General features: G+C 60.0%; 1 protein-coding gene across 1 annotated transcript; it reads right to left on the bottom strand.

Annotated features, from left to right (window-relative positions):
• Positions 1–462: 462 nt before the first annotated feature.
• LOC309891306 (histone-lysine N-methyltransferase 2B-like) lies at positions 463–11468 on the bottom strand (the record flags this gene model as incomplete). The annotated part of the gene is made up of 5 exons (XM_082785670.1): positions 463–1801; positions 6940–7069; positions 8839–8922; positions 10302–10409; positions 11293–11468. 5 exons carry the CDS (start codon positions 11466–11468, stop codon positions 1526–1528), a joined length of 774 nt encoding a protein of 257 aa, XP_082641796.1. The 3' UTR covers positions 463–1525.
• Positions 11469–12171: the final 703 nt, after the last annotated feature.

Below are 12171 nucleotides of genomic sequence, written 5' to 3'. Positions count from 1 at the left end.
TATGTCCTCTTTGGCACCCATGGGTGCTCCACGGTAGCCTTGTGGGTGGTGTTGTGTCCTGCTCGGCACCCATGGGTGCTTGGTGGTGTTCTTCTGGGTGGTTATGTCCTCCTCAGCACCCATGGGTGCTCTGGGGTGACCTTCTGAGTGGTTTTGATGTCCTCAGCACCCAAGGGTGCTTGGTGGTGGTCTCATGGGTGGTGTCATGTTGTTCTTGGCACCCATGGGTGCTCTGGGGTGGCCTTCTGGATGGTGTTATGTCCTCTTCTGCACCCATGGGTGCTCCAGGGGTGACATTCTGGGTGGTGGTGTGTCCTCCTTGGCACCCATGGGTGCTCCGTGGTGGTCCCATGGGTGGTGTCACGTTGTTCTCGGCACCCATGGGTGCTTGTGGTGGTCCCATGGGTGGTGTCACGTTGTTCTCAGCACCCATGGGTGCTCTGGGGTGGGTTTGCGGTGGTGTTATGTCCTCTTTGGCACCCATGGGTGCCCCACGGTGCCCTTGTTGGTGGTTTTGATGTCTTCGGCACCCATGGGTGCCTGGTGGTGGTCCCACGGGGGGTGTCATGTTGTTCTCAGCACCCATGGGTGCTCTGGGGTAGGTTTGTGGTGGTGCTATGTCCTCTTTGGCACCCATGGGTGCTCCACGGTAGCCTTGTGGGTGGTGGTGTGTCCTGCTCGGCACCCATGGGTGCTTGGTGGTGTTCTTCTGGGTGGTGTCATGTTGTTCTCAGCACCCATGGGTGCTTGGTGGTGGTCCCATGGGTGGCATCATGTTGTTCTTGGCACCCATGGGTGCTCTGGGGTGGCCTTCTGGATGGTGTTGTGTCCTCCTCGGCACCCATGGGTGCTTGGTGGTGGTCTCATGGGTGCCGTCATCTTGTTCCCAGCACCCATGGGTGCTCAGCGGTGCCTGGAGGCATTTGCCTGAGGCCTTTGTGGTCAATGGGTGCTGCTGGTGGTCAATGGGTGCTCTTCAAGGTCAATGGGTGCTCCCCATGACCAATGGGTGCTGCTGGGTGCTCCAGGTGACCCATGGGTGCTCCCCATGACCAATGGGTGCTGCTGGGTGCTCCTGGTGACCCATGGGTGCTCGCCATGCCCAAGGCCTGACCCCGTTGCCTGTGGGCATCTCCAGGACTTCCACACCCGAAACACCTCGGGGTGCCCCGTAGCACCTTTGGGTGCCCCATAACCACCTCAAGGCGCCCCCTACCACCTTGGGGTGCTGCATAACCACCTTGGGGCGCCCCGTAACACCCCCAAGACACCCCGTAGCACCTCAGGGTGCCCCATAACCACCCCAAGACACCCCATAGCACCTCGGGGTGCCCCATAACCACCTCGGGGTGCCCCGTAACCACCTCAAGGCACCCCATAACACCCCCAAGACACCCCATAACACTCTCAAGTCACCCCCTACCACCTCGGGGTGCCCCATAACCACCTCAAGTCACCCCGTAGCACCTCAGGGCGCCCCGTAACCACCCCGGGGGGCGCCCCCCACCCACCCCCACCCATGCCGTTAGTTGAGGAAGCGCCGGCAGCGCTTGGCGCCGCAGTTGCAGGGCAGCTTGGCGGCCGGCTCCTCGATGGGGAACTTGTAGTCGTAGGTGAGCTCCTCGCCCCGCAGGATGCGGCGCAGGGCGAAGATGACGATGCGCTTGTGGCCCTCCACGTGGATGACGCGCGAGTAGCAGTTGGGCTCGCACGAGTGGTTGATGAAGCGCGCCGCGCTGCCGTGCATGGTGGCGTCCACCACCTCGGCGTCGTCGATGCGGAACATGTAGCAGCCGATGCCCTGTCGGGGGAGGGGCAGGGGGGTGGTTATGGGGTGTTGGGAGGGGTTATGGGGTCAAGACGGCCTTGGGAGATGGAGACGTCGTCATGGGGTCAAGACGTCGTTGGGTGTTGGGGGCATCGTTGGGAGGTGGGGACTTCACAATGGGATGGGGGCATTGTTATGGGGTGTGGGGGCATCATTATGGGGTGTGGGGGGGAGTTGTGGGGTGTAGGGGGGGGTTATGGGGTCAAGACACCCTTGGGAGATGGAGATGTCATCATGGGGTCAAGACGTTGTTGGGTGTTGGGGACGTCGTTGGGAGATGGGGACATTGTCATGGGATGGGGACATCATTATGGGGTGTGGGGGGAAGTTATGGGGTGTGGGGGGGAGTTATGGGGTGTTGGGGGGGAGTTATTGGGTGTTGGGGGGGGTTATGGGGTCAAGACGGCCTTGGGAGTTGGAGACGTCGTTGGGAGATGGAGACATCGCCATTGGGTAGGGACATCGTTGGGGGGTGGGGACGTCATCATGGGATGGGGACATTGTTATGGGGTGTGGGGGGAGTTGTGGGGTGTTGGGGGGGGAGTTACTGGGTGTTGGGGGGGGTTATGGGGTCAAGACGGCCTTGGGAGATGGAGACGTCGTCATGGGGTCAAGACGTCGTTGAGGGTTGGAGATGTCATCAAGGGATGGGGACATCACAATGGGATGGGGGCATGGTTATGGGGTGTGGGGGGGAGTTATGGGGTGTTGGGGGGAGTTATGGGGTCAAGACGGCCTTGGGAAATGGAGATGCCATTGGGAGATGGAGACATCGTCATGGGGTCAAGACGTCGTTGGGAGATGGGGACATCGTCATGGGATGGGGACATCATTTTGGGGTGTGGGGGGGAGTTATGGGGTGTGGGGGGGAGTTATGGGGTGTGGGGGGGGAGTTACTGGGTGTTGGGGGGGGTTATGGGGTCAAGACGCCCTTGGGAGATGGAGACATCGTCATGGGGTCAAGACGTTGTTGGGTGTTGGGGACATCGCCATTGGGTAGGGACGTCGTTGGGGGGTGGGGACGTCGTCAAGGGATGGGGACATCGTTATGGGGTGTGGGGGGGAGTTACGGGGTGTAGGGGGGGGTTATGGGGTCAAGAGGGCATGGGGAGATGGAGACTTCGTCATGGGGTCAAGACGTCGTTGGGTGTTGGGGACATCGTCATGGGATGGGGGCATCATTGTGGGGTGTGGGGGGGAGTTATGGGGTGTGGGGGGCAGTTATGGGGTGTGGGGGGGAGTTATGGGGTGTTGGGGGGCAGTTATGGGGTGTGGGGGGGAGTTGTGGGGTGTTGGGGGGGGTTATGGGGTCAAGACGGCCTTGGGATATGGAGATGTCATCATGGGGTCAAGAGGTCGTTGGGTGTTGGGGACATCGTTGGGAGATGGGGACATTGTCATGGGATGGGGGCATGGTTATGGGGTGTGGGGGAAAGTTATGGGGTGTGGGGGGGAGTTGTGGGGTGTAGGGGGGAGTTATGGGGTCAAGACGCCCTTGGGAGATGGAGACATCGTCATGGGGTCAAGACATCGTTGGGAGATGGGGACATTGTCATGGGATGGGGACATCATTTTGGGGTGGGGGGGGAGTTATGGGGTGTGGGGGGCAGTTATGGGGTGTGGGGGGGAGTTGTGGGGTGTTGGGAGGGGTTATGGGGTGTCGGGGGGGGTTATGGGGTCAAGACACCCTTGGGAGATGGAGACGTCATCATGGGGTCAAGACGTCGTTGGGTGTTGGGGACGTCGTTGGGAGGTGGGGACATTGTCATGGGATGGGGACATCATTTTGGGGTGTGGGGGGGAGTTATGGGGTGTGGGGGGGAGTTATGGGGTGTAGGGGGGAGTTATGGGGTCAAGACGCCCTTGGGAGATGGAGACGTCGTCATGGGGTCAAGACGTCGTTGGGTGTTGGGGACATCGTTGGGAGGTGGGGACTTCACAATGGGATGGGGGCATTGTTATGGGGTGTGGGGGCATCATTATGGGGTGTGGGGGGGAGTTGTGGGGTGTAGGGGGGGGTTATGGGGTCAAGACACCCTTGGGAGATGGAGATGTCATCATGGGGTCAAGACGTTGTTGGGTGTTGGGGACGTCGTTGGGAGATGGGGACATTGTCATGGGATGGGGACATCATTATGGGGTGTGGGGGGAAGTTATGGGGTGTGGGGGGGAGTTATGGGGTGTTGGGGGGGAGTTATTGGGTGTTGGGGGGGGTTATGGGGTCAAGACGGCCTTGGGAGTTGGAGACGTCGTTGGGAGATGGAGACATCGCCATTGGGTAGGGACATCGTTGGGGGGTGGGGACGTCGTTATGGGGTGTGGGGGGGAGTTATGGGGTGTTGGGGGGCAGTTATGGGGTGTGGGGGGGAGTTGTGGGGTGTTGGGGGGGGTTATGGGGTCAAGACGGCCTTGGGAGATGGAGATGCCGTTGGGAGATGGAGACATCGCCATTGGGTAGGGACATCGTTGGGGGGTGGGGACATCGTCAAGGGATGGGGACATCACAATGGGACGGGGGCATGGTTATGGGGTGTGGGGGGGGAGTTATGGGGTGTTGGGGGGGGAGTTATTGGGTGTTGGGGGGGTTATGGGGTCAAGACGCCATTGGGAGTTGGAGACGCCGTTGGGTGGTAGGGACATCGTTGGGAGATGGGGACGTCGTCAAGGGATGGGGACATCGCAATGGGATGGGGGCATGGTTATGGGGTGTGGGGGGAGTTATGGGGTGTGGGGGGGAGTTGTGGGGTGTTGGGGGGAGTTATGGGGTCAAGACGCCCTTGGGAGTTGGAGACATCGTTGGGAGATGGAGACATCGCTATTGGGTAGGGACATCGTTGGGGGGTGGGGACATTGTCATGGGATGGGGACATCGCAATGGGACGGGGGCATGGTTATGGGGTGTGGGGGGGGAGTTGGGGGGTGTTGGGGGGGGTTATGGGGTCAAGACGGCCTTGGGAGATGGAGATGCCGTTGGGAGATGGAGACATCGCCATTGGGTAGGGACATCGTTGGGGGGTAGGGACGTCATTATGGGGTGTGGGGGGGAGTTATGGGGTGTGGGGGGAGATATGGGGTGTTGTGGGGGAGTTATGGGGTGTGGGGGGGGAGTTGTGGGGTGTTGGGGGGGGTTATGGGGTCAAGAGGGCATGGGGAGATGGAGACGTCGTCATGGGATCAAGACGTCGTTGAGGGTTGGAGACATCGCCATTGGGTAGGGACATCGTTGGGAGTTGGGGACGTCATCATGGGATGGGGACATGGTTATGGGGTGTGGGGGGAGTTATGGGGTGTTGGGGGGGGAGTTACTGGGTGTTGGGGGGGTTATGGGGTCAAGAGGGCATGGGGAGATGGAGACTTCGTCATGGGGTCAAGACATTGTTGGGTGTTGGAGACATCGCCATTGGGTAGGGACATCGTTGGGGGGTGGGGACGTCGTTATGGGGTGTGGGGGGAGATATGGGGTGTTGGGGGGCAGTTATGGGGTGTGTGGGGGAGGTTATGGGGTGTTGGGGGGGGTTATGGGGTCAAGAGGGCATGGGGAGATGGAGACGTCGTCATGGGGTCAAGACGTCGTTGGGTGTTGGAGATGTCGTCAAGGGATGGGGGCATCACAATGGGATGGGGGCATGGTTATGGGGTGTGGGGGGCAGTTATGGGGTGTGGGGGGCAGTTATGGGGTGTGGGGGGCAGTTGTGGGGTGTAGGGGGGGGTTATGGGGTCAAGACACCCTTGGGAGATGGGGACGTCATCATGGGGACATGGGGACATGTCCAAGGGGTGGGGCCATCATTTTCTCCAAGGTGTCCCCCAGGTGCCCCCATGTGTCCCAAAGTGTTCCCAAAATGTCCCCAAGTGTCCCCAAAATGCCCCCAGGATGTCCCCAAGTGCCCCAAGTGTCCCTAAGGTGTCCCCAAATGCCCCCGAGATGTCCCCAAGGTGCCCCAAGTGTCCCCAAATGTTCCCAAATGCCCCTGAAGTGCCCCCAGGATGTCCCCAAATGCCCCTGAGGTGCCCCCAGGTGTCCCCAAGGTGTCCCCAAGTTCCCCAAGTGTCCCCAAGGTGTCCCCAAGTGCCCCCGAGATGTCCCCAAGGTGTCCCCAAGTGTCCCCAAATGTTCCCAAATGCCACCAAGGTGTCCCCAGGGTGTCCCCAAGGTGTCCCCAAGATATCCCCTAGTGCCCCAAGGTGCCCCCAAGATGTCCCCAAGGTGCCCCAAGTGTCCCCAAATGTTCCCAAAAGCCCCTGAAGTGCCCCCAGGATGTCCCCAAATGCCTCCAAGGTGTCCCCAAGTGCCCCAAGTGTCCCTAAGGTGTCCCCAAATGCCCCCAAGATGTCCCCAAGGTGCCCCAAGTGTCCCCAAATGTTCCCAAAAGCCCCTGAAGTGCCCCCAGGATGTCCCCAAATGCCCCCAAGGTGTCCCCAAGTGTCCCAAGATGCCCCCAGGGTGTCCCCAAGGTGTCCCCAAGATGTCCCCAAGTGCCCCAAGGTGCCCCCAAGATGTCCCCAAGTTCCCCAAGTGTCCCCCAGGTGTCCCCATATGTCCCCAAGGTGTCCCCAAGTGTCCCCAAATGTTCCCAAATGACATCAAGATGTTCCCATGTGTCCCCAAGTGTCCCCAAGTGTCCCCAAATGCCCCTGAGATGTCCCCAAGTGCCCCCAAAATATCCCAAAATGCCCCTGAGGTGCCCCCAAATGCCCCCAGGATGTCCCCAAGTGCCCCCAGGGTGCCCCAAGGTGCCCCCAAATGCCCCTGAGGTGCCCCCAGGATGTCCCCAAGTTCCCCAAGTGTCCCCAAGGTGTCCCCAAGTGCCCCCGAGATGTCCCCAAGTGTCCCCAAATGTTCCCAAATGCCACCAAGGTGTCCCCAAGATGCCCCCAAGGTGTCCCTACGATGTCCCCAAGTGCCCCAAGTGTCCCCAAGATGTCCCCAAGGTGTCCCCAAGTGTCCCCATATGTCCCCAAATGCCCCCAAGGTGCCCCCAGGATGTCCCCAAGTTCCCCAGGATGCCCCCAAGGTGCCTCCAAATGCCCCCGAGGTGCCCCCAAATGCCCCCGAGGTGCCCCCATGATGCCCCCCAGGTGCCCCCTGGGTGTCCCCAAGGCGCCCCCACCTTGCTGTCGTAGAACTTCTCGCGCTTGTCGGTGAGCACGGAGCGCACGACGATGCCCGAGTACTCGATCACCATCTCGCCCGCGTCGATGTTGCGCTTGCAGAACAGCCCCCGCCCGTGGATGGCCGACCTGGGGACACGGGGACAACAGGGGGGGGGGGACACGGGGCGGGGGGGGGACACACGGCTGTCACCACGGAACGGGACCCTTACCCAGTGAGACACAGCACGGGAACGGGCGCGCGGGGATGGGGAGGGGCCGGGGGGGGTTGGGGTGGGGACACGGTGACACGGGGACACGGTGACAAAGGTACACGGTGACACGGTGACACAGTGACAGAGTGACATAGTGAGATGGTGACACGGTGACACAGTGACATAGGTGCATGGTGACATGGTGACACGGTGACACGGTGACAGAGTGACATGGTGACATGGTGACAAAGGTACATGGTGACACGGTGACATGGTGACACAGTGACATAGTGACACGGTGACAAGGTGACGTGGTGACAGGGTGAGGGGGTGACAAGGTGACAAGTGACACAGTGACAAAACGACACAGTGACGTGGTGACATGGTGACGGGGTGACAGGGTGATGTGGTGACACGGTGACACAGTGACATGGTGACACAGTGACACAGTGACACAGTGACATGGTGACAGAGTGATGTGGTGACATGGTGACATAGGTACATGGTGACACGGTGACAGTGACACTGACATAGTGACACGGTGACAAAATGATACAGGGACGTGGTGACACGGTGACATAGTGACACGGTGACAGAGTGACGCAGTGACATAGTGACACCGTGACAAGGTGACGTGGTGACAGGGTGAGGGGGTGACAAGGTGACATGGTGACAAGTGACACGGTGACAAAATGACACAGGGACGTGGTGACATGGTGATGGGGTGACAGGGTGATGTGGTGACAAAGTGACAGGGTGACAAAGTGACAGGGTGAGATAGTGACGTGGTGACACTGACGTGGGGATGTGGGGATGTGGTGACAGTGACATGGTGACACGGTGACAGGGTGACGGGGTGACAAAGTGACATGGTGACAAGGTGAAAAGGTGAGATGGTGACACAGTGACATGGTGACAAGGTGATGGGGTGACAAATTGACACAGTGACAGGGCGACATGGTGATAGGGTGATGAGGTGACACAGTGACAGGGTGACAGTGACAGGGTAAGAAGGTGACACGGTGACAGGGTAACAGGGTGACAGTGACAGGGTGACAAGGTGACAAGGTGACACAGTGACAGGGTGACGGGGTGACAAGGTGACAAACTGACACGGTGACGGTGACAAAGTCACAGGGTGACGGGGTGAGAAGGTGATAGGGTGACAAATTGACATGGTGACGGAGTGACATAGTGACAGGGTGACAAGGTGACAGGGTGATGGGGTGACAAATTGACTTGGTGATGGGGTGACATGGTGATAGGGTGATGAGGTGACACAGTGACAGGGTGACAGGGTGACATAGTGACAGGGTGACAGGCCGACGGAATGACAGGATGACGGGGTGACAGGATGACACGGTGACATGGTGACAGGGTGACAAAGTGATATGGTGACAAGGTGAGAAGGTAACACAGTGACAGGGTGACACGGTGATGGGGTGACATGGTGACAGGGTGACACAGTGACAGGGTGATGAGGTGACAAGGTGATGAGGTGACACGGTGACAAATTGACATGGTGACAAGGTGACATGGTTACAAGGTGACAGGCTGACAAGGTGACAGGGTGACAGGGTGACAAGGTGACAAGGTGACGGGGTGACAGGGTGACAAGGTGACGGGGTGACAAGATGGTGACAGGGTGACAAGGTGACAGGGTGATAGGGTGACAAGGTGACGGGGTGACGCGGTGCCACTCACCGGTAGACGCCCACGGCCTCCTTGGACGTCCTCTTGAGGTGCCGGAAGCGCATGGCCATGGGCAGCTCCAGGCTGGTGGCACGGCTGGGGGGCGGTCAGGGCAACGCCCCTCCCCCCCCGGCACCCATGGGTGGGGGGCACCCAAGGGTGGGGGCACCCAAGGGTGGGGGCGTCCAGGGGTGGGGGCACCCAGGGGTGGGGGGAGCCCAGACCCAGGGGAAGAGCCAAATTTTGGGGCAGAACCCAGGTGTTTGGGGGACGTGAAGGTGTTTGGGGGAGCACCCATGGGTGGGGGGCACCCAAGGGTGGGGGCGTCCAGGGGTGGGGGCGTCCCGGGGGGGGGGGAGCCCAGGGGTGGAGGAGGCCCAGAGGCCCATGGGAAGGCTCAAATTTTGGGGCAGAAAGCAGGTGTTTAGGGGATCCACAAGGATTTGGGGGAGTACCCATGGGTGGGGGGCACCCAAGGGTGGGGGCGTCCAGGGGTGGGGGGAGCCCAGGGGTGGAGGCACACAGATACCCAGGAGAAGACCCAATTTTGGGGGCAGAACCCAAGCTTTGAGAAATAACACATATTTTGGGGGCAAACCCAATGTTTTCGGGGAGCACCCATGGGTGGGGGGCACCCATAGGTGGGGGCACCCATGGGTGGGGGTGCCCAAATACTTGTGTGCACCTAAACATTCAGAAAAAGACCCAAATTTGGGGGCAGAACCCAAATTTGGAGAGGCAGAACCCGTTTTTTTGGGGCGGGACCCAGGTGTTTAGGAGAGCACCTATGGGTGGGGGAGCACCCATGGGTGGGGGGCACCCAAATATTCAGTAAAACCCCAAGTTTTGGGGCAGAACTCAAATTTGGAGAGGAAGAGCCCGTTTTTGGGGCAGGACGCAGACATTTAGGGGAGCTCCCATAAGTGAGGGCACCCATGGGTGGGGGGCACCTATGGGTGGGGGCACCCATGGGTGGGGAGCACCCAAATATTCAGAAAAACCCCAAGTTTTGGGGTAGGACCCAAATTTGGAGAGGAAGAGCCCATTTTTGGGGGAAGGACCCAGGTGTTTGGGGGAGCACCCTTGGGATGGGAGCACCCATGGTTGGGGGGCACCTATGGGTGGGGGCACCCATGGGTGGGGGGCACCCAAATATTCAGTAAAACCCAAAGTTTTGGGGCAGAACCCAAATTTGGAGAGGAAGAGCCCATTTTTGGGGGAAGGACCCAGGTGTTTGGGGGAGCACCCTTGGGATGGGAGCACCCATGGGTGGGGGGCACCTATGGGTGGGGGCACCCATGGGTGGGGGGCACCCAAATATTCAGTAAAACCCCAAGTTTTGGGGCAGAACCCAAATTTGGAGAGGAAGAGCCCATTTTTGGGGGAAGGACCAAGGTTTTTAGGGGAGCACCCGTGGGTGGGGGAGCACCCATGGGTGGGGGGGCACCCATGGGTGGGGGGGGGGGGGCGCTCACCGGGTGGGCTTCAGCTGCACCTCGTCCTCCTCGTCGTCGCGGGGCCGCCCCTCGGGCAGGGTGCGGTGCTGGGACGCCAGGAAGCTGAACATGTCGAAGGTGCACTTCCTGGGGGGGGGGGCAGGGTCAGTGGGGCACCCATGGGTGCTCCGGGGAGGGTCCCAGACACCCAGGGGTGCCTCAGGGACCTTTACAGACTCCCTCAAGCATCACAAGGGGGTGACGCAGCCCCCTCTAAGCACCCATAGGTGCCCTGAGGGGCATCCCTGGCACCCATGGGTGCTCCAGGGAGGGTCCCAGCACCCATGGGTGCCCCATAGGGATTCAAAACCACCCCAATGATACTCCCCAGCACCCATGGGTGCCCCAGGGACCTTCTCGGACTCCCTCAAGCACCCCAAGGGGGGTGACGCAGCCCCCTCTAAGCACCCATGGGTGCCCTGAGGGGCATCCTTGGCACCCATGGGTGCTCCAGGGAGGGTCCCAGCACCCATGGGTGCCCCACAGGGGTTCAGAACCACCCCAGTGACGCCCCCCAGCACCCACGGGTGTCCCGGGGAGGGTCCCAGGCACCCAAAGGTGCCACGTGGAGGTTCAGAACCAACTTGGGGAAGCCCCTCAGCACCCATGGGTGCCCCCCCACTCCCATTTGAACCCCCCCAGCCCCCTTTAACCCCTCCAAACGCCCTTTAACCCCCCCCAACCCCCCTTTAACCCTCCCTACCCCCCTTTAACCCCCCCCAACCCCCCTTTAACCTCCTCCAACCCCCCCCCAACCCCCCCCTTTACCCCCCCCAGCACCCATGGGTGCCCCCCCACCTCCCATTTAACCCCCCCCACCCCCCCTTTAACCCCCGTGAACCCCCCTTTCACCCCCCCACCCCCACTTTAACCCCCTCCAACCCCCCTCTAACCCCCTCCAACCCCCTCCAACCCCCCCTTTACCGCCCCCCAGCACCCATGGGTGCCCCCCCCCCACCGTGCCACCCACCTGACGTAGAGCTCGGCGCGGGCGCACCCCGAGGGGTTCCGGGGGGGGGCGGGCAGGGGCTGCCCCCGGGGGTGGTAGCGGAAGCGATAGGAGGGGCAGGCGCCCGCCCCCGGCAGCTGCTCCACCAGGAACAGCACCGCGTCGTGGTGCATGCCCAGCAGCCGCAGCCCGCTCATCCCTGGGGGGGGCATATTTTATTTTGGGGGGGCATATTTAATTTTGGGGGGGGCATATTTAATTTTGGGGGGGGGCATATTTAATTTTGGGGGGGTATTTGGGGGTTTTGGGGAAGTTACACGGTGATTTTGGGGCTCAGATTTGATTTTTAGGGGGTATTCTGGAGGATAATTTTAATTTGGGGGGGCAATATTTATTCTTGGGGGGTCATTTTATTATTTGGGGGGGTTACTTTTCATTTTGGGGGGGTATTGGGGGATTTTGGGGAAGTTACGCAGTGATTTTGGGGCCCAGATTTGATTTTGGGGGGCATTTTAGAGGGAAATTTTAATTTGGGGGGCAATTTTATATTTTGGGGGGGCTTTTTTATATTTTGGGGGGGCTTTTTTATTTTTTGGGGGGGTCAATTTTACTTTGGGGGGGTGTTTGGGGGGATTTGGGGGACTTACAAGGTGATTTTGGGGCTCAGAATTGATTTTTGTGGGGGCATTTTGGAGGGTAATTTTAATTTGGGGGCTCTTTTTCATTTGGGGGGGTCGTTTTATTATTTGGGGGGGCTTTTTATTCTTTGGGGGGGTCACTTTTATGTTGGGGGGGCGTTTTGGGGGCTACAGGGGGATTTGGGGGAGTTACACAGTGATTTGGGGGCTCAGATTTGATTTTTGGGAGTCATTTTGGAGAGTCATTTTAATTTGGGGGGGG

The sequence above is a fragment of the Aythya marila genome, assembly GCF_965140915.1.
Source record: "Aythya marila genome assembly, contig: HAP1_HAP1_SCAFFOLD_109, whole genome shotgun sequence".
NCBI lineage: Eukaryota > Metazoa > Chordata > Aves > Anseriformes > Anatidae > Aythya > Aythya marila.
This window is presented reverse-complemented; position numbering and strand designations above follow the sequence as displayed.